Consider the following 23,124-nt stretch of genomic DNA (forward strand, 5'->3'; position numbering starts at 1 on the left):
CATTTAAAAACAATTTTCTCTAATGTTCGGGAAAATAAAGATCTGTTAAGAAAGCAGAAAATGTGAAACCGCTTCAGCTCTATTGCACTGGGAGAGCTCTCTTATAAGTGCAGCAGAAGTAACTTCATGTTTACTCAGAAGAAAGCATCCCTAAAAGTGCAATGGGCAATAGATCCAAATAGATGCCCAAAAAACTGCAGGCACACTGCAGAATCCTACAAGATGTATCAGACCATGGATAAATTACTTTTGGGATCACAACTTCCAGAATCCCCCAGCTGGAATGGTCACTGTTAAGCCCAATATTGGCTGGTGAGTTCCATGTGAGCTAGAAAGTGAATTCACTCTAGGTTTTTGTCTCAACTTAATAGCTTTAGCAACAACAGCAAGTAAAGAAAACTATGATATAAAAAAGGCCACTTTAAAAGCTTAAAATGCAAAATGAATGCCATGGAAATACCAGTGCAATAGTAAGAGGTGTGGGCATCGAAATGATCAAAGGTCATGAAAGAACAGTACAGATTTGCCAGATGCCTAGGAAATATCAGTCAAGGCACTTAGTGAACATTACTTGGAAAGGAGTCTCAAAATCTAGTTGCCACCATGAAAAGGATCTTTTTGATTAACAGCTGTATCTGAGACAGAAGGCAATGAAAAAGTTAAGAATGGGCTATTGTTGTTGCTGTGTGTCTTCAAGTTGTGTTTGACTTATGGCCACCCAAAGGCAAGTTTTTCTTGGCAAGAATTGTTCAGAGGAGTTTTTCCCAGTTTGCCATTGCCATCCTCTGAGGCTGAGAGATTGTGACTTGACTAACATCACCAATGGGTTTCCATGGCTAAGCAGGGATTTGAACCATGATCTCTGGAGTCATAGTCCAGCATTCAAGCCACTTCACCATGCTGGCTTTTAAGTACTGGATACTTAAGCATCATTGCTGTCATCTGCAACATTGTCTTCATCTTCATCTTCATGGGGAACAGCAACATTTGCACAGTGCTTCCAAGTACCCTGAGTGTTTCTCATGTATTATTTTGCCACAGTCCCAAAAGCAAGGTCAGAATTATTCTCACTCATATTGGAGATGGAAAGGCGAATGGCTTGCCAAAGACCACCAAGGAAATTCATGGCACTCCAAACAGGGATCTCTTGATTTGAACTTCAGTCTCTTAACTGCAGCACTTTTGATTTTAATGGTCTTTACATTTTTATCATAAAGTTTTAAAACTATTTTATGCTGGGTCCTTGGCCTTGGGTCACTCTCTGGGAGAAAAGTGTTATATAAAGTAAATAAATAAATAGGCCATACCTTGTAGACCATTTTAATGATCCCAGACATGTTCACTTTGGGTGTGGATAGAACTTGGCTAGGCTTTAACATTGGCTCTGAATGTGATTGTTACTACTGTGCTGTTCTGTTTCTCTTTGTAAGCTGGCTTTATTCAGAAAATCCGCAACACGATCTCTACCACCACCACCATCATCAACATCATCATTTATCCCCCAAAGTCTAAGGAAGAGCTAAATTTTCTCCCATTGTCTTTCCCAAGGTGAGGAACCATTTATGCCCACTCGGCTGGGACCGCTTCTTCATGATCATATAGTTGCTGAGCAACGACAATAGATAGTACTTGGTAGCTCCACTCTTCTGGTTCTGCAATCAATAGCCAAACAATGCACTTATAGAAAGGTTTAAGAGTAGGAGGTTTTACTGTTACCTCTGCTTTTACCTTTCTGGCAACAATTGCATTGCCAAGACCATATCATATTTTCCTTTTGTCTAAAGAAACACTGTCAAAAGGAGTACAGGGCCAACAAGTTCCATTCCGCTGCTCCCCACCAGGCCAAGCCCTTTATATAAACAAGTGCCAGGTTTGTTCTATTTATTTTTGAAATCTCCGTTCTTACAATTACATTTTTATTAGTGTTTTTATGTAAGCAGTTCACCATCCTGGGCTCTTTGTGTTGGAAGCCTAGGAGAGAGAAGGAAGGAAGGAAAGAAAGAAAGAAAGAAAGAAAGAAAGAAAGAAAGGATTAACAAATAGAACTAAAAAAGTGTACAACAAGAACAAAACATTTTGGCTTCTGCTCTCTTCAGTTGACAAAGATGAAAAGGAGCTGCATGCAAATACATTTATTTAACATTTAACACACCAGGTCTTCTCCCAATAGTTGTAGAATAAACATTCTCCCTGGCTTTTGAAAGAAAGAGCCACCATGGTGCAATGGTTTGAGCATTGGATTATGACTCTGGAGACCAGAGTTCAAATCCCAGCTCGGCCATGTAAACCCACCGGGTGACCTTGGACAAGTCACACTCTCTCAGCCTCAGAGGATGGCAATGTCACTCCCCCTTTGAAGAAACATGCCATGAAAACCCCACGATAGATTCGCCTTAGGATTGCCATAAGTTGGAAGCTGGTTTTTAACATGTTTGGGACCATCCCTGGTAGTAGACAGGGCTTAAAGCAGTGGTGGATTGCAGGCACAACTAAAAGTAGGCACACTATTACTTTTCTGTTTGTACCACACCCTTCTCTCCTCCTCTTTCTCCCTCCCTCCCTCCCTCCCTCCCTCTCCTCTTCTTCCTCTCTCCTTCTCTTTCTCTTTTGTTGTTGTTGTGTGCGTTCAAGTCATTTCTGATTTATGGTAACCCTAAGGAGACCCTGTCACAGGGTTTTCTTGACAAGTTTCTTCAGAGGGAGTTTGCCATTGCCATCCTCTGAGGCTGGGAGAGAGTGACTTGCCCAAGGCCAGGATTCAAACCCTGATCTCCAGAATTGTAGTCCAAAGCTCAAACCACTACACCATTCTCTAACCACACCTAAAGCAGTCTGCTGGGGGAGGGCAGGTCTTGCTTGCAGGGACTTGAATTCAAGCACTTATCAAGGGCTTCTGGAGTTAGACCAAGGGCCACATGAGATCATACCAAGGACCACATGCAGCCCACATTTGACATAAGAGATCCAGGGCTAAATCCTATACTCACTCATCTCAGCACAGTCCCCAAAAAACTCAGTGGGTCAAACCTTTGGGTAGATGGCATCCTAGGGAATTGTTTTGTAAGGGACAGACTCAAATGTAGCCATCCTACTTCTTGCACATTGCCAGCCAATGGAAGGAAAGTTCAATTATCCTTGCACTGGTAGGAAAATGCTTTCCATTTCCCTTCAGAGATGCTTCATCAAGACACTGATGGAGCATTGGTGAAAAATAGACTACTGTCACAAACTAGAAGTGCTTTCAATGCCTTCTCCCCAATCACTCCTGGCTTTAAAGCAGGCAGCAAAAGTTTATTTGTTGGGAAGGGCTTTTCTAGAACTTTGGCTTCATGGGCAATTCTCCTCCGGTTTTTAAATTGCTGGGTTGTTTTTCTTAAAGATCTATGATATAACACTATTTTAAATTCAGACACATAATCCTCTTAGTCTGCAACATCAGTATGCAAAGGGACCTTGTAGAACTTTTGAAACTGTGTGAAAGAAATGGTAGCATAAGCTTTCATAGACTTGGTCCTTTATATTTTGGATCCTGTAGTTTCACTTATGCTGGAAGCTACCTTTTGGACCTTGGCGGAAAGGTGGGATAGATGTAGGGTTACTAGATCTCAGATCCTCTCCCCCTCCTGAGCTGAGTGCAAACTCCTTGTGCCCAGTTTGCAACAACTTCAGTAAGCAGAGGACCAGGGGGAAAGGTGGGAGGAAAAAAAGGAAACTGGGACATTTTGAAAGTTGCTGAGAAAGTGGGACAGCAGAATATTCAGAGGGACAGCAGACAAGTGGCTTACAGTATAAATGGGAAGCTAAAATGTTATGTGGTGCAAAACTTTAAAAAGCATTACATGTAGATCCATGTAAAACACATTAAAACACATTAATCTGATTTGTGTTTAATGTGTTTTTAAATAATTTTACATATAAAATAAACAGCCCACTCACAGCACAGCCTTCTGCTCCAACAAGGTAAAGGCAGAAGGCCTGTTAGCCTAAGAAAGTCTTTGCCTACAGGCAAAAAGAAGGCAGAGAGGAGGCCAAGGGAGCCTCCTTTGGGAGGGAGTTCCACTGCCTAGGAGCAGTCACCAAGAAGGTTCTCTCAATCACATGGCTGCGCACCTCAATGTGACCTCAGAGGAACGACCCATGCCAGTGGTGGTAGCAGGGGTGTCACTAGGGAGGTGTGGACTACACCAGGTGACACTCTAAGGGTTGTGACACCATTGCTCTTCAAACATCTGCCTTTTGGTATAAGCAGGCTGTAACATTCGCCTGTGTCCCTGTAAGATGCTGAAGAGTGGTGTGAGGCTCAGTGGAAAGAGAAAGGAGAGACCCCAGATTTTTTTAAAGTTAAATTTAATTCTTTTTATTATTATTTTTTACATTTTAAATGTTTTTTTTAAAATCTTTTTAATTTTTTCTTTAAAAGCATCACATCTTCCCAATTTTTCACTTTTAACCCCATGGGACTATGTGCATGTAAATACATTTAGGTCGTGCTTATGATATTGTAATTTAAAGGTATAATTTTAATTTTGCTAGTTGTCTGTGTCATCATTACATTCAGCGATGTATGGGAATTATGATTAACAGAAGCACAAAAAACATTACTAAGGATTCTGTATGGTGTAGTACGGGTGGAAGTCAGTGGTGGGGTGATGCCAGGAGTCACCGCACTGGGTGACACCAGCCCTAGTGATGCCACTGGGTAGTAGCCCTGGGTGGCATAGCAGGATACTGTATAAACAGCCTCCCTGTCACTCCAGAGTGTTCCAGATTTTCTGGGAAGATCCGGTGAGTTTTTAAAATCCAGGCTCCCACCAGGACTTACCTTTCCACATGTAGACAGTCCGCAGTCGAATCAGGCCTTTAGCCCTGTCCTGTGTGGACAAGGTGATGAGAGGGCAGGGAGAAATCCATGCAAGTGGTCCATGTAGACATGCTCTAATTGGTTTTTATTTTAGCATGAGCTTGAATACAGCCCCACCTTTTCAGGTGTTTTCACAGGGGTGCCATAATTCAAAGTCAATTTGATGGCAAATAACAATAACACCCAAAGCAGAGGATGACAAGCATTTAAAATACAGGGTTGGGGGAGCATGGGATCTCCAGAGCTTTGGGCCTACAACTCCCATCATCCCACTCAGCATAACCCACAGTAAGAGATTATGAGAGTTCAAAGCATCCCTGCCTCTGTGTGGATGAACGGGTGGAAGCAGGCATAGATACATACATGCATACTTTCTCATAAGGCATCCTGTGAAATAGGGCAGCAGGAAGGCGAATGTGAGCATGCCTATTTCTTAAGAACCTATATCCATTATTTTTTAATTCCCTTCCAATTAAGCTTTATTAAACTTTAACTTGTTAAATATTTCATCCTCTATTGCAGTAATAAACTGCTGCTGACTCTTGTAGTATTTGCCAGGGTTTAATATCCTCCTTTATGGTCTCACATTGTTGGCCAATTTAAAAAAAATAAAATAAAATTTAAAAATCCAGCTGCTTTCACAGGGACCAATCGGTTGAACTGGCTGATCTCTTTCAAGCTGACTCTGGTCTCCAAATCTTATCTTTTGGTTCTGACATGGCTTGGGGATATGGAAAGTGGAGCAGGTGGGGGAGGGAGTGGATACTGTTTTTTAAATGTAGTTTCTCAAATTATACCCAAGATTTAGGCCAAAACATATCCAAGGAAATGCCTTGTCTAAACTTGAGTGAGGTGCAGGATAGCGTTGCCAAATATCAAGGCTTGGCGCCTCTTCTTCAGTCTACAGACACCAGGAAAGAATCTCGGGGTGAGAGGATTGCCTTGCAAAATGTGCCTGCATATATTTCCCAGAGCCTCCAACTTTTCACAGATGAAAACTGGGATATGTTGTGGCTAAGCAACATCAGAGTGTGACCAAGATGGCAAAAGTTATTAATGAGGAAGGACACACAAGGTGCGAGAAGCTGCAACAGTCAGCTTTTGCCCGAGCCTACTAGAAAGATCAGGATTCCAGTTCTCCGTTCCTCATCCACCCCAGAGTTCACTTAGTGCAAACTAGGAGCTTCTCGCTCAGGATTTTACACTGGTTCCAGCCTCCCGAGTTGGAGCTCCCGCCTGGGAGGCTGAAGCCGGTTTAAAATCCTGAGAAGAAGCTCCTACTTTTGCACTTTGAACACAGTTTACACCACCGAAGTAAGCTGAGGACAAAGAGGAAAAGTGGGAGAGAGAAAAAAAGAGAATCTGGGATATTTTGAAAGCTGTTGAGGAAGAAGGACAACAGAGGATGAATCAGGACTGTCCCTGCCAAACCAGAACAACTGGAGGGTATAGTTTTCCTTGTTTGTTATTGGTGTCTGTCATTTGAATTGTATATTCTAAGCTACTGTGGTTGATGCTTAATATATTATGCTTATTGACATCACCAGGGACCATTCCTTATAATATCAAACTTACAATGTCACTCTCACAAGTCCCTATTTCAGGGATATAGACTGAACTGGAAACCTTATGGAGAGGCAGACTAGTGAAAAGAAGGTGAATTGTCCCCTTTCAGTTTCTGGATGGTCCAGTGTTATGATTCTCCTGAACTCCTTTCATTTGTCTGTTTGTTATATTTATTTCACTTTCTTTCAATGAGGGCTGCATTAAGCCAGATTTAGGCCCTTCTTATTGTTACCTACTTTCAAGTCAACTCTGGCTTATGGTGACCCTCTTATACAATTTTCTTGACAAAATGTATTTAGAAGAGGTTTGTCGTTGCCTTCCTTTGAGACTAGGAGTGCATGAGTCATTCAAGGACATCCAGTGGGTTTCCAAAGCTGAGTAGGGATTTGAACCCTGTTCTCCAGAAGTCCTAGTTCAGCATAGAAACTACTACACTGCTCTGGCTCCACTGAGGTCCTAAATGATGTCACATTTAAGAAGTTCCACAGCATTGCAAAAACAATGCATTTTATGTAAAACTTGATATTTACTTATTAGTTAGTTTTGTTTCCTTGGAGACGCCTCTTTATTTGAACTAAACCAGGGGTGGGAACCATGCATCCCTCATGGTTGTTGGACTGCAAATCCCATTCCTTACCATTGGCTATGCTGTCCAGAGCTTTTAGAAGCTGCATAAGCAAACTAAGCTTCTTCAGCAACATCTGAAGAGCTGCATGATTCCCAGCCCTGGCCCTAAACTACAGCATATGAAGCTAGCATGGTTTATCTGGCTCTCCTCCTTCCTCCTTTATCCTCACAACACTGCAGTGAGGTAGGCCAGGCTGCTTGAGATCTCTCAGCAAATTTCACAGGTGAAGGGGGACTTGAACCCAGACCTCCAGCCTCTAACACTCCAGCCATTACACCAACCTGGCTCTCTCCTCAAAGCTTCCAAGACTTATGTTATGTGATGGCATTTCATCTCTCTGCCGAAGGTTTCTGAATAAAAAAGGTCTGGTCAAAAGGGGGGAATATTTTCCTTTTTCAGAGTCCCTAAGATCAGCAATATCATAGTGTCACTTTCACAGGGGTTACATCCATATAGCAGAAATAACTGAGTTTGCCACCACTTAAAATAGCTAAATAGCTCACAAAACTACAAACCCCAGAATTCCATAGCATTGAGCCATGGCAGTTAAAGTAGTGTCAGACTAGATTATGTTTGCCATATGGATGCAGCCAGGGTCTTCTGGGCAAATTGAGAGAGAGAGAGAGAGAGAGAGAGAGAGATCATCTACAGCAGAACAACATTAATGATAGTTCATATAGTACTGAATTGTTTAGCTGTTTTAATGTTTAGACATCTTACTGTGTACTTGATGCTTTTCAGTCAAATGTGTCTTTTTCATCTGAGGATTTTATGGCCTATTGACTGCAAATAAATATGATTGACTGAATGATTGACACAAGTGCTTCTGACTAAACTAAGGGAGAGGTGGTTCCCCACTTCCGGCCTAGTTCGTTTACTGTTACCAATCAAATACTGTTTTCAAAACCTGGAAACCTCCATCATTGTGCGGTGTCATTGTCTGGGATTTGGGGGTGAAGAGGAATAGGCAAAGGAAAGCTAGCTGTCATCAAATATCTGAAGGGTTGTCACGCAGATGAGGCTGACATGGTCTCTGTTCCTCTACAAGGCAGGGCTAGAATCAATTGCTGGAAATAGCAGGGAAACAGATTTCAGCAGGACACTCAGAGAAACCTCTTAATGGTGTCCATTGTTCAAGAATGGAACTGACTGCCTGATTCCCAGCTTAGATCCTGTACTATGCAAGGACTAAATAAAACAATACCAGAGGTTGAGAAATTTACTTTTTTAAAAAAAAAATGTTGTTGCTTCTGTTATTGACATGGCCTAGTGGTTTGAGTGTTGGACTATGACTCTAGAGTCCAGGGTTTGATTTCCCAATCAATCATGAAACCCACTGGGTGACCTTGGACAAGTCACAACCTCTCAGCCTCAGGGCAAGGCAATGGCAAACCTCCTCTGAATAAATCTTGTGAAGAAAACCTCATGATAGGTTCAGCTTAGGGTTGCCATAGGTCAGAAACAACTTGAAGGTATGCAACAGCTTCTCAGATCTCCTAGCCAGCATGACTTCTAGCCATGCTGGTGAGGGATTCTGGGAATTGTAGGACCCTCCCCTTGTATTTCCCTGACCTCACAAGAGTAGATACACAATGATTAAATGATTTTGAATATGTGGGGAGGGAAGTGCTGTCTTTATATGTCTTGATGAATATTCTGCCACCATCAAAAAAACTTTGAAAGACTCAGCCTTGAGCAGCTGTTGAGGGCTCCAGCCAAGGAGAGCAAAGGAACTCTATCTTCTGGTTATTGGTAATTTTTAATGGGTTCAGTGTTCTGTGCAGGAACATTAAATTCCAACTAAGCCATGCATGGAGGTTCCTGGACACGCACCTGGGCTGAGCATCTGAGAAATGAGCATGCCCATGTGCCCAGAAAAACTGGGAGGGGGAGAGAAGGAGGGGATTGGCATAGAGATCACCATTGTGTGGACCACTGAGAACCAATCTGACATTTGTTACTGTTGTATAAGTTGTTTAATTGACATTATTGACTATGTACACAAAACAATAAATATTTTTTAAGCTGAAGTATTTCCTATAGGGATCTTGCACATGTGTCAGATAGTAACAGGAATGCAACCAGTGTTTAAAACAGGTTTGGGGCATATACAGACCTCAAGATTTAGGTGGACTTCAATCGCTGTCATCCTGGCTATGCTGGTTAAGGCTGATGAGAGTTGCAACCTAGCAATATCTGGCTGGCTAGTTCTTTCTCAGCCCCACTCTCCAGCCTTATCTTCTGCGCCACCAGTTCTCTAAGTACGATGGTCATTTGGTGCTCCACTCCCATGTCTCCATCCATCCAAGATGTTGAAGCTCATCCCTATCTCATGTAGCTTGGCTGACAAATGTGTGGAGAGCTGGTTTCTATCAAAGTCCTGATAGCTATGTGACAAGAGTGGGAACACTTCATTTGTGTGGGATCTCTTTTGTTTTTATTTTACAAAAACTGCCAAGGATGCATTGTTGGGAGAAGGAAGCAACAAGGAGGGAAAACTATTACGCTCATGTCCACTTGTGGGTTTCCCAGAGGCATCTGGTTGCTTCATAAAGTGAGCTGGATGCTGGACTAGATCGTTTTTTTCATCTGTTTTAGCTTGGTTCTGCTTATGCTGGCCACATACAGCTAACTTGCAGCCTGTGGGCCACTTATGGTCCCTTGTGGTCTCATGTCTGTGTCTCCCATGTCCTAAGCCCCACCCCCTCACTGCTTTTGATTTTGCCCTTGTGGGCCCCAAAAAGTCTGCCACCTCTATGGTAGGTCTAGTTATAGCACATTGATACCATTTTAACTCCCATGGTTCCTTCCTATAAGATTTTCAGTGTTTATAATTCTGTGCCAGAGAGCTCTAGCGCCTCCCAAAATGACAAAATCCCAGCATTCCATAGTAAGTAAAGTTGAATTAAAGTACTGTAACCATGTAGTGTGAAAGGCCCCAGGGATGAGCAAAGTAAAGGCTTCTAAATGTTGACAGACTGTGTCTTGCATGAAACCTAGCAAGCACAGCCAATGCTGAGGGATGATGGGCACTGCAATCCAACAATATCGAGAGGGCTGCACTTTGCCCAGCCCTGGTCTCGAACCAAGATCTGTTGCAAAACCAGTTCTGCCAGACACATTTTGAACGCCAGTTCTTGAAAATAAGACAGGTATGGGCTATTCCCAGGTCTTGAAAGTAGCAAATTTCCTGAAGCTCTGACAGGATATCTGATCAAGGCGAGTTCCCTAGTGTCATGTATCTCAGAACAGGGCCTCGGCATGACAGGGTGTCAATTCTTCTCTTGCTTGCTATGGACAAATCTCTCTGCTGAGCTCTTGGGCTGGCTTCGAACTCTCCTATTGAATTATTGACTGCCTGGATTCACTTAATGAGCTAACCAGCTTTGCTGGAGGCAAAAGCTTGTCCTGCTACCCTCCCATATGCCGAGGACACGGTGCACTTACTTGGCTATTTGGTTCCCAGGAGGGTCTGCTGAATCTATACTGAAAGAAAAATGTAGACAGACACCTTCGCTGTGTCCTTTTGTCGTGTTAGACAAATCGGTCATTGTAGCTATAACCTGATAGAGCAGATTGGCTATTGTCTGGTAGAGGGGCTTCATTAGCTGACCCTAAACTACCCCCCTCTCTTTGGCCTTATGAATTTCAAACATTACTGAAAGTACAGATAAGTAACAGTTGTAGATCTCACCCGTTATCTTTCATTTTGTCTCCTAATGGCAACTCTTTCTTACTGACTTGGGATGAAAGGAGCTAACGTCCGTTCTGGATTTCAGTGCTTTCAGAGTCCCAGCTTTAAAACTGAGATGGAGGTGATTAGTAATAATGACAGCAAGATGGAAAGAGGAGCATTAGGAGGAGGACAAAGAGGAAGAGGAAGACAGAATGATCACACAGGGTCCGGGTTATCTGACGGTCTTTCTGAGATCTTTCATGTAAGCTTGCCCAGGATTTGAGATTTCTGTCTGTCCCACCACTCTCAACGGTACAGCTAGTAGCAGGATAGGAAAGGACCTTCTCAGTGGTTGCTCCCAGGTGGTGGAACTTTCTTGCTAGAGATGCTAGATGGCTCCTCCGATAGTCTTCTCAATCCTTTTGTGTTTCAGGAGGCCTTTGAAAACTGACTATACTTGGGAACAGACCTTTTAATAAAGTGCTGCATTGCCTGCACTTCTTGCTTTTCAACCGACATGCTTTTAGATCGCTTGTACAGCTGGCCCTTCGGCATCCCCGGATTGCTTATCCCCGGATCAACTATCGACGGCTTGGAAATATTAAAAAATAATATAAATTCCATTGCAAACTTTGTTTTTGCCATTTCATAGAAGGGCTATAATCTCACCATGGCATTGTGTTTATGGGGCTTGAGCATCCACAGATCGGGTATCATGGGGAACCTGGAACCAAACCTCGCAGCTACAAGGGATACCCACTGTAATCTCATGTAATTTGATTAATCACAGCTTTGGTATTTCTGTAATGCTGTGGATTTCTATCTGTAATTTTAGTGTTTAAGCTGCCCTTAAGTCCAAGTGTAGGGGAAATGCAGGATAATATTTACGTTTTAACTTTGAAATATGTGGGGGGTGGGGAATTTTGATCTTATTGTTTAATTTGCCTTGACTCCCAGGTGTAGGGCAAAGGCAGGATTGTAAATCGTCGTCATCATCATCATCATCATCATCATCATCATCATCATCATCATCTCATAATGAAAGGAGAAAATCTTGATACTGTAGTATCCTAATATTTTTACACACACACACACACACACACACACCTACCTGCACCTATACACAAAATATAAATCAAGGAAAACTGGATCATTGAAGCATTTTTAAAACAGGAAAACAGCTTTAAGAGATGTTTTCATTTAAAACACTTGCATCTTTTTAAATAGATTTTATTCTTTTATATGTTACCTGTTTTAAAATTGTAATAATTTAATTCTGTTTTAATCTAACACTTTTCTATATTTTTAACTGCACTATTTTAATCTTGTAAGCCACTCTGAGTCCCAGTTGTGGGGAAAGGCTGGGATGATGATGATGATGATGATAATAATAATAATAATAAATTATTATTATTATTATTATTATTATTGATAAAAATGCTTCTGCTTTCCATGCCCCTTTCCTGATCTGAGCAGGTGGGATACAGTATTTCATCTTTAAACAACAACAACCAACAGCTTAGAGAATCAGTGTGTGCATAGCAGCTATTGTGGTGGCTGGGGGTTCTGGGAATTATAGTTTTAAAATGTCACTTTTCTGAGCTCTGCGGTCATGCAGCTGCCTGGTGATGTCTACAGAACTGCTTCTGAGTGAAATGATGAAAGTTGCCAAAGTAAAAACTGGAAAGAGCTCTTGTGTCTTTAATAGTTGTGCAGAGGAACGAATTTCAGCAGGTATTGCTTGTTACCTGCTGGCATGACAAACAACCCCTGCTGAAACTCCTTCTTCTACACAAGCATAAAAGATACAGGTGCCCTTTCCAGTTTTCACTGTGGCAACCCTAGGAAAGACTCAATGACCTGCTGGTGACTTAGGCACACATATGTTCCCCACTCAAAGCCGTTAATTTTTTTGTCTGATGAGAACATCTGTATTCAGTTCAAGGATACAGAAGTGGAGTAGCACATGTGCTGGTGTCATGGATGTGGATGTGCACATGGATGTGCATGCATATGCACATTCAGGTGTGCATTTAGTTGTGAAACTCTGCCATTCAACGCAAGGTTCGTGTAGCACAGTCAATGCATAACTCCACATCTGGAGACTTCTGCACAACCAGGATGTAGGATCTCAGCTAGGGGGTATCCTTGGTTTTCCCCTCTCTGGCTGGGCTATGCCAGAACAAGCTATAGTTACTGACAGATGTTTGCCTTCACCCATCCAAATCCCCAAATACCCTATTGTCTACCCCCAGCTAATATATGCAGTCCTAGCAGTTGGCCAAGCAGTTCCACTGGAGAAGGGTATATGTACACACACACACACACACACACACACACTTTCATTATTGTGAATGACAAAAAAGCTGTCAAAGCCTTGAGTAGAGTAATTATGATGTCTTTTATTAGACTTGCCAAAGAAGATGAAGATCGTACAGCCCTGGAGACCTCCTGTGAGTACTTTGAGGCCTGGAAATCTCCTGTGCATTTGTCCTTTCTTTTCAGCTAATAGGAGATGTCATGATTGCATTTCCCACATTCCCTTCAATTTTACAAGGCAGAGTGCGTCTTATATCCTGCAGGAAATTAGATCTGAAGCAGCAGTTTTGATCTATTCCTGTCACTGGAGGGCTACAAGACAAAGATGGTTGTGAAGACCATACGGCAGGGATCGGGAATTCATTGTCCTCTGGATGTTGTTGCATTGCAGCTCCCATCATCCCACATCACTAGCTATGCTGGTACATGAAAGAATGCTGTGGATGTAGTGTATCTTGATTTCAGTAAGGCCTTTGACAAGGTCCCCCATGATATCCTTATTAAAAAGCTAGTAAAATGTGGGCAAGAGGATGGGGCTGTTAGATGGACTTGTAACTGTTTGATTGATCAAACCCAATGGTTACTAACAATGACACCTCCTTATCCTGGAGAAAAGTGACTAGCAGGATGTTACAGGGTTTTCTTCTGGGCCCCGTGATATTTAATATCTTTATCAAGACATGGATAATGGAATAGAGAGCATGCTTATCAAATCTGCAGATGACACTAAATGAGGTGGGGTAGCTAATGCTCCAGAAGATAGGATCAGAATTCAAAATTGTCTTAACAGATTAGAAAGCTGGGCCAAAACTAGCAAAATTAATTTCAACAGTGAAAAATGTAGGATACTACACTTGGGCCATAAAAATGAAATGCACAGATATAGAATGGGTGACACCTGGCTTAACGGCAGTAGCTGCAAAAGGGGTCTAGGAGCCTTGGTGGACCATAGGCTGAACATGAGTCAGCAATGTGATGTGACAGCTAAGAAAGCCAAGACAATTCAAGGCTGCATCAATAGAAGTATAGTGTCTAGACCAGGGGTAGGCAACCTGCGGCCCGCGGGCCGGATGCAGCCCAGCAAGGCCTTGGGACCGGCCCCAGCCCGGTCCTGCCGCCGATTGCCACCAGAGCCTTTGGCCTATCAGGAGGAGGCGGGCAAGGGGGGGCAAGTGACAGGCAAGGGGAGCAAGAGGTGGGCAAGGGGAGAAATTGTCTATAGAAGCCTCCGAAACATGCATTTATATTAACATTTTTTAAAAAAACCAGCAAACTTTTAGTGTGTCCTCCATATTTTTAAAAAAAAATGTCCTCCATTTCAAATTTTTGTCCTACATTTGTCCCGGTTTATTTATTTATTTAATTTTTTAAATTATGTAATTCTTTATTTTTTGGCTTCGGCCCCCCCAGTTGTCTGAGGGACAGCAACCCGGCCCCTGGCTCAAAAAGGATGTGTTAGGAGATTATTAGATTTGGGGGGGGGGGGGAGCAGAGGGTAAAATACATACTTTCAGCATAATTGCATGATCGCGCTGAAGGTTTTCAGCCACATTACACTCATCCAGGACTGATCTCATGAAGATCCAGGAATGATTCAGCCACAAAACATTCCTGGGACTTCCTCATGAATGGTTTGTTGCTGGAGCATTCCTAGATCTTCATGGGATAAATCCTGGATGAGCGTGATGATGTCTGAAAATCTTCAGTGCGATTGTGCGATTATGCTGGCAGTATGCCTCCCCCCCCCCATTTGATAACCTCCATAGTACCACTCTACTCTGCTTTGGTCTGAAGTCACCTAGAATGCTGTGTCCAGTTCTGGGCATCACAGTTCAAGAAGGATGTGGACAAGCTGGAGTATGTCCAGAGGAGGGTGACCAAAATAATGAAAGGTCTGGAAACCATGCCCTATGATGAAGCTGGGTACATTTAACCAGCAATGTACATGATGGTTGGAGTGGGGGAGAATTCTGGGAGTTGTAGAACTCTGCTCAAAATAAATGTGAATCAGAAGATTTCCACTAAATCAGGTCATGGCGCAATCCCTCACCGACAGGTTGCCTCTGATGTTTGCTATTCATGGAGTCTGTATTTATAGAGGTGTGGGTGGATGAGTGTGGCCCAAATGGGTGTGTGTAATGTTGCGGCTGCAGCAGTAGCAGCCGAACACTCAGCAGGCACAGAAATGACAGGCTAGTCATTGGGAAATACTGTGTGGGCTGCCAGTGTGGCTACAAGTGTGAAACCTTCCATTCTTGTATGCAACTGCTGGTGAGATACGAAAACTGAGGCCTTAGAGAAGCTTCTTGTAAAGTTTTGGACCAGCCCTAACCATCTCTGTTAGCCATTGGATTTTCCTTGAAGAGGAAGACCTCTGAAGACCTTCCTGCTTTGGTCACTCTTCCTGAGTTCAGCATATTTCACTTTGACCCTCACCTCTATTCCTAGGCTTGATCTTTTTAGCTCAACTAAACTTTTTGGCACAACTCTTGGTTCCTAGGTCTCCCTGGCATCTGCCTGAAGCTAAGATCTATGTGTCATAGCTTGGAAAGACCCTGCCCTGCCACAAACCCAAATGCCAACTCTGTCCTCACATCAACTGTTACAGGTGCTAATAATGTCACCCAAAATGTAAGGGTTGCATTTAAAAGGTAAAGGTATTCCCCATTGACAAGGATGTCAAGTTGTGTCTGACCGTAGGGGATGGTGCTCATCTCCATTACTAAGCCAAAGAGCCAGCATTGTCAGAGACTACTCTGTGATCATATGGCCAGCAAGATTGCACAGAATGCTGTTTACCTTCCAACCAGAGTGGTACCTATTTATCTACTTGCATTTGCATGCTTTTGAACTGTTAGGTTGGCAGAAGCTGGGACTAGTGATGGGAGCTCACCCTGTCATGTGGCACCCAGGCTTCGAACTGTCAACCTGCCCATCTTGCAATCAACAGACTCAGTGTCTTAACCACTTGAGCCACCGCATCTTTAAGAGTTCCATTTACTTGCTCATTATCCAAGTGATATGCATCATCCTATAGCAGCTGCCTCAATACCCTAAAGCCACCACATTTTGTCTGATAGCATAGCAATAGCATTTACATTTCTATACTGCTTATCAGTGAACTCAGTATTCTCTAAGCAGTTTCAATCTGTAGGCCACTTGCCCCTAACAAGCTGGGTTCCTAATTGTACCAACCTACAAAAGGATGGAAGGCTGAGTCAACCTTGGAGCCTTGGGATCGAATTCACATCGTTGTGGCTGCAGTACCAACATTTAACCACTGTGCCACCAGGGTTCCTTGATCTTGGAAACTAAGCCGGGTCAGCCTTGATTAGTACTTGGATGGAAGATCACTAACAAATACCAGGTGCTGTAGGCTGTATTTCAGAGGAAGAAACTGGCAACACCACCTCTGAGATCAATCATCTGAAAAGTGGAGGCGTTTTAATGTCAGCCAAGTTCAGTTCAGTGTACACAGCTGTTCTCTTGTTCCATATCTTGTTAGCAGGTGAGTACGCTGATAGAGCTGCCCATGGCAACCTCAGACCATGCATGTTTTCGAGATGATAAGGTAAATTTCTTCCTGGTTGAGGGGTAGATCAAATGGTTAGTTTCTAATTTCTCTCATTCTAAGTCTTATCTACAGTTTATTTCAAATTCTGATAACAAACAAAAAACAACGCTATTAATGTAAAAGCCTCCTGGAGAAGAACTCAGTTCTACAATCCTGATTCTTGTTCATCTTGGATTTTAAAGTTTGCCTAGGTGGAAGAAAAGGAGCCAAGTGTCTGGATCTTAGAAGAAATACATACGTATTTGACAGATGTAGTGTCAGCTGGTGGCTTCCATGTGAGTGGGACAACAAATCCAGTCCAGGATTTTGTCCAGGCATTAAAGGCACTTTGCAAGACGTTGAACCATACGCCCCAAATAAGTTCAGCACCTTGGATAGCTGCTCTACCCTCCATAATACAACCTGCAGCAGATTTACAACTTCATTGATACCAGAACCATCAGCCTCCACTGGAGAGAGGGCAAGGTGCCAACTGCTACCCACAGAGAGGCAGAAGCTAGGTCCTTCCTGTTCGTTTTGCGTTCCCTCAAGCAAGAAAGGTGGGATGTAAAAACAGCAAATCTAAATAATTTAAAATAGGACAATTATGCAGCTCAGCTTCTGTGCATGCTGGCTAGGGGAGTGTGAGAGCTGCAATCCAAAGCAGTAATGTTTTCATCCTTTGCTTATGTCAAGTTTGGGTAATAACGTACATTTAAAATGTTACCTTATATGTGTGTAAGTATTATTGTAGCTATTTGCTAACAATCTGGATTTGATTTACAAAAACTCTGTGAATAAGAAACCTCCAACAGTTTCGTTCACCAAAAGCTTTGCTCAGTCTTCCCAGTTCAAGGCTGTGTCTTTCTTTGTTACGTAAATCCATCTGTAATGTGATATTTTTCTTTTCCTACTGCTTTCAACTTTGCTGAGCGTTATTGCCTTTTCTGACAAGTTACCTTGTCTCATGATGTTTCTGAAGTACGATAACCACATTTTTATCATTTTGACTTCTAGGGAGAGTTCAGATTTGGTTTGCTTTTGGATCCATTTATTTGTCTTCTTGGCAGTCCATGGTACATATTGCCTCCTCAGAAGAGTTAGTACACACTAGCACTCCTGCCTGGTAACTGTTTGGCACATTTAATCTGGCTCCTCAGCAAAACCCCATCTGCCTTGGAAGACTCCTCCAGTAACAACGTTACCATCAGCATAGCTACTTGCCTCACAGGAACATGCAGTCCCGCCACTACAGAAAGTAGCATTGCTCACATGAGAGATAAGCATGAGGCATCATCACACCTTCCAATTCAGAAAGTCTTTTCACTAAATGGAGGGGGGGGGCATTTTCTAGACTGAACCCTTTCCTCATACATCTGAGTAAGTCTATGGAAGCTTATGCTATAACTCCTTTTGCACATTTAGGGGCTCAAAAAACTGCCCCTTTGAAGCAGCCTGCAGCCACCCCTTTCCTCGTTGGATTGGGGCCGCGGCAACTATATGCCACGGCCCCAATTTGGCCTTTCTGCAGTGCAAAAAGAAGCCGCAAAAAGTGGCTCTTTTTTGTGTCACGGAAAGGGTGCCCTAGCCACAGTGGTGGCAGCTTTTTGCTGCTTCTTTGCCACAGCGCATGTAAGCGTTGCGCTGAAGACGCAGCATAATGCTGCCAGCTGACTTATCATAGGGCAGAGTTGAGGCAGCTGGCATGCAGATGCCATGACTCCAGTCTGCCCCAAGGCCAGGGTATAACACTGGTCTGTACAGCCTGTTAGTCTCAAAGGTGCTACAAGATCCCTTTGCATACTGATATTCCAGATTAACAAGGCCGTGTTTCTGAATTCTATCCCTTTCTGCACTGTGATTGACAAGAGTTTCTGCATGGCAGGAGGTTGGACTGGATTGCTGTTGTGGTCTCTTCCAACTCTACGATTTCATGATTCTATTATTCTAACAACAACAACACAATGATACACACAGCCTAGAATTATTTACACGTCCATAGTTCTTTTTTTAAAATTATTTTTATTGAGTTTTAATGTAACATAAAAATCAAAGGCATATTGTATGTTCAAACATTATCTATACTATCTCTAGTTCATACATATCTATGTTTACTTTCCATTTTAACGCTAATTCAAAACTTATCCTACTAGGCATTCAGTTGTTTTCCATGCTGTATATGTCCATATATGTAAACATATTCATTCCAAAATTTTGTTTAGATCAGTTCTGCCTATCCTTTTTTCTATAATTTTGAAACTTCCTTCCATTTCCCCTCATATTGTTGGATAGTTTTCCCATTAACATACATGGACAGGTTATCCATAACTGCTAATTCATTTAATTTCATTATCCATTCATCTTTCGTTGGTATAATTTCAGTCCTCCAAAGTCTTGATATACAATTCTGGCAGCTGTAATCATGTATAGAATCACACTTATTTCCTCATGGTTCAATTTATCTTCAGTGACATCTGTTATACTTAATAAGAACAGTTCTGGTTTTAGTGGAATATTTTTCTGCAGCTGTCACCCAGTGTGACTCGCACCCTCTGCATCCTTCTAGTGATGCCCTTGGTGTTTTATGCATGATACTGAATTACACAGACTCTTAAGAGTGTCACCTGGTGCAGCCCGCACCCTCTGCATTCTCCCTAATGATGTCCCTGACACCTGGTGTGACCCACATCCTCCACATTCTCCATTATGAGGCCCCTGGTCCCTTATGCCTAGCACCGAATTATACACCCCCTTAGAGTGTCACCAGTGTGGTCCACACCTTCTGCATGCTGCCTCATGATGCCATGGTCCTTTATGCCTAACACTGAATTACACAATCTCTTGAGGTGTCACCTGGTGCAGTCCACACCCCCTGCTCTCCATAAGGAAGTTGCTTGCCCCTTTTGCATATCACTGAAATACACTCCCCATTAAGGTGTCACCTGGTGCAGCCCAGACCCCTTGCTTACCCTTATGTTTCCCCGGTCCCTTATGCCCAACACTGAACTACAGCCCCTCTTAGGCTGTCACCTCCACACCTCCATGGTGAGTCCCCTGAGTCCTTGATGCCTAACACTGAATTACACCTCCTCTTAGACTGTCACCCAGTACAAATCACACCCCCTGCACTCCCCTAATGACTCGTCTGGGCCCTGAATTACACCCCTTCTTAGAGTGCCACTTGGTGTAGTCCACACATACCCTCCCCCTAATGATGCCTGGTCCTTTATACCTAACACTGAATTACACCCCTCTTAGGCTGTCACCCAGTGTGATCCAGACCCTCTGCACTCCCCTAATAACTCCCCTAGCCCCTGGTGCCTAACATTGAACCACACTCCTCTTAGAGTGCCTCCCTGTGCAACTCTGCCCCCCTCCCCCTAATGACGCTTGGGTCCTTTATACAAAATACTGAATTACATCCCTCTTAGGCAGTCACCCGGTGCAATTTGCACCCTCTGCACCCCCATGGCAAGGCTCCTAACACTGAATTACACCCCCTCTTAGCCTGTCACCTGATGCAATCCTCACTCTCCCCCTCATGATGCCCCTTGCCCTTTATGCCTAACACTAAATTACACCCCTCTGAGGCTGTCACCCTCCTCACTCCCCCACTGGCCCTTGATGCCTAACACTCCCCTGGCCCCTTATGCCCAACAGTCCACACACCCCTCCCCTCATGACCCCCTGTTCCTTTATACAAAACACTGAATTGTGCCCCTCTTAGGCTGTCACCCAGTGCCATCCTCACTCTCTGCACACACACACACCCATGATGCCCCTTGCCCTTTATGCCTAACACTGAATTACATCCCATCTGAGGCTGTCACCCGGGGGTGGGCTCACCCTCCTCACCCCCTGGAGCCTCCCTGGAGCCCGGCATCATACCTTCCCTGCCTCCTCCTCCTCCTCCTCCTCCAGGGAGGAGGCCTGGCCCCGCCCTCTGCCCTGCCTGCCACCCGGATTGGCTGGATGGATGGCGATGGGAGGCGAGGAGTGGAGGGCTGGAGGTGACGTCATCGGGGGGGGGGGGGGGGGCCCCCGGGGGGGGGGGGGCGGGAGGGGGTCTTCCTCTTGGGGCGGGGCAGAGGCGGCGGGGCTCATCATGGCCACTGTGGCCAACGGGCCAGCCCAGCCCCAGCAGCATCAGCCCCAGCAGCAGCATCCCCAGCATCATCATCATCATCATCATCATCATCCCCAGCACCCCCCTCCTCCCCCTCCTCCTCTGCCCCCTCTGCCTCCCCCTCCCCTGCCGCCGCCTCCTCCTCCTCCGACGCCGCAGGCGGGAAGGGCCGCCACCGCCGCCGCCACGAGCCCCTTCAGCACCACCAACAGCTCCTCCGCCGCCGCCGCCACCGCCATGAACGGCTTGACGGCGGCGCCGGCGCACGGAATCAGCAGCAGCAGCAGCAGCACCTCCTCCTCCTCCTCTTCTTCCTCCTCTTCCTCTTCCTCCTCCGCCGCCGCCGCCATCGCCATGAAGGACCACGATGCCATCAAGCTCTTCGTGGGGCAGATCCCGCGCAACCTGGAGGAGGGCGACCTCAAGCCCCTCTTCGAGGAGTTCGGCAAGATCTACGAGCTCACCGTCCTCAAGGACCGCTTCACCGGGATGCACAAAGGTAGGCAGGCGCCCTGGAGGGGAAGGGACCCCCTAAGGGACCCCCAGGGACCCCCCAAGGGGCCTCGGCAGGGAGAGGCTCAAGACCCCCCCCTGCTCCAGAGAAGTCTACGCCGACGGTAGAGGAGCTCAGGGGGTCTCCTCCTCCTCCCCCCGAGAGTCTTTGAGGGATCCTCATGGACAGAAAGATTGGAGCCCCCCACAGAGAAGCCCCCCCGCCACCCCGACGGTGGGGCTGGTGAGGGTGGGGGTTTCCTTCTCCTCCCGGGGCCCTTGAATGGACCCTCATGGATCCCCTTCTCATGGACCCTACAGGGACCCCCTCATGGACCCTGGTGGGACAGTGAGGCTCCAAAGACGGCCCCGACGGTGGTGAGGGGGGGGTCACCTCCTCCCAAGGCCCTTGATGGACCCCAATGGACCTGGGACAGAGAGGCTCAAGTCCCCTTTCGCCCCCCAGAGAAGCCCCCCACCCCCACGGCTCCGCCCGTCGAGGCCGGTAGGTTTTTTTTTTTTAATGGACCCTACAGGGACCCCCTAATAGACCTTGGGATAGAGAGGCTCAAGCCCCCCTCCTCCAGAGAAGTCTGCCCCGACGGCAGGGGTAGTGAAGGGGGCGTCTTTAATGGACCCTAATGTAATCCCCCCCCCCTTTAATGGACCATTGGACAGAAAGGCTGAAGCCCTACCACTCCGACAGCCCCGACGGTGGGGGTGCTGAGGGGGGAGGCCATTTTAATGGACCCCTCCCCTTGAAGGGACTCTACAGGGGGCCCCTAAAGGACTCTGGGACAAAGAGGCTCAAGCCCACTCACCACCAGAGAAGCCCACCCCGAGGGTAGGGGGTGGGGATGGGGCCTCCTCCTCCTCCACCCAAGATCCTTTAACGGACCCTGTAAGGACCCCCTTTAATGGACCTTACAGGGATCCTGGGATAGAGAGGCTGAAGCCCACCAACCCCACAGAGAAGCCCACCCTGACGGCCCCAACAGTGGTGAGGGGGGGGTCGCCTCTCTCCAAGGCCCTTTAATAGACCCTAATGGATCCCCCCTTTAATATACCCTAAAGGGACCCTGGGACAGAGAGGTTGAAGCCCACCCCCCAGAGAAGCCCAACCCATGGCAGGGGAATGAGGGGGCTCTCCTTCTCCTCCTGAAGACCCTTTTGTGGGCCCAGTAGGGACCCCCTTTAAATGGACCCTAATTGACAGAAAGGCTGAAGCCCACCCACCCTCAGAGAAGCCACCCACCACAACGGCCCCAACGATGAGCTTAGTGAGGGGGGAATCTCCTTCTCCTCCTGGGACCCTTTGATGGCCCCTACTGGATCCCCTCTTTAATGAAACCTACAGGGCTCCCCTAATGGACTCTGGGACAGGGAGGCTGAAGCCCACCCACCTTCAGAGAAGTCCACCCTGACAGTTGGGGTGAGGGGGGTCTCCTCCTCTTCCAAAGATCCTTTGATAGACTTTAATGGACCCCATTTAATGGACCCTACACAGACCCTAGGACCGAGAGGCTTAGGCCCACCCAACCCCCAAGAAGCCCACCCTGACAGTGGTGAGAAGGGGGATCGCCTCCTTCCAAGATCCTTTAAGAACAACATGGGACAGAAAGGCTCAGGCCCTGCCCCAGAGAAGCCCACCCCTCTCCTCCTCCTGAGCCCCGTCAGGAGCAACCTGGGCCCTAGGACTGAATTGCCCAGACTCAAAAAGTGTCCCCTGGTGCAGCCCACCCACCCCCACCCCCCACATTCTCCCTAATGATGCCCCAACCCTTTATGCTTAACACTGAATTTACACATCTTCTTAGGGTGTAGTCTACATCCTCCACACTCCCTGGTCGCTTATGCCTAGCATTGAATTAGCCACCCTCTTTTAGAGTGTCACCCAGTGTGG

At 45.5% G+C, this 23,124-nt stretch overlaps 2 protein-coding genes across 10 annotated transcripts in view; both read left to right on the plus strand.

The window, feature by feature from the left end:
- Window positions 1-23,124, plus strand: part of PATL2 (PAT1 homolog 2) — a 741,315-nt gene that overhangs the window by 92,683 nt on the left and 625,508 nt on the right. The window lies entirely within an intron of this gene.
- Window positions 20,921-23,124, plus strand: part of CELF6 (CUGBP Elav-like family member 6) — a 189,701-nt gene continuing 187,497 nt past the window's right edge. For all 5 annotated transcript variants that reach the window (XR_006104673.1, XM_042475653.1, XM_042475654.1 and 2 more), the window contains exon 1: window positions 20,921-21,228. Coding sequence is in view for 4 of the 5 variants with exons in the window: in XM_042475653.1 (XP_042331587.1) it covers window positions 20,967-21,228 (262 nt within the window). In the remaining variant the exon portion in view is untranslated. The remainder of the gene's footprint in view (window positions 21,229-23,124) is intronic.

Source organism: Sceloporus undulatus, chromosome 6 (genome assembly GCF_019175285.1).
Source record: "Sceloporus undulatus isolate JIND9_A2432 ecotype Alabama chromosome 6, SceUnd_v1.1, whole genome shotgun sequence".
Taxonomy (NCBI): Eukaryota; Metazoa; Chordata; class Lepidosauria; order Squamata; family Phrynosomatidae; genus Sceloporus; species Sceloporus undulatus.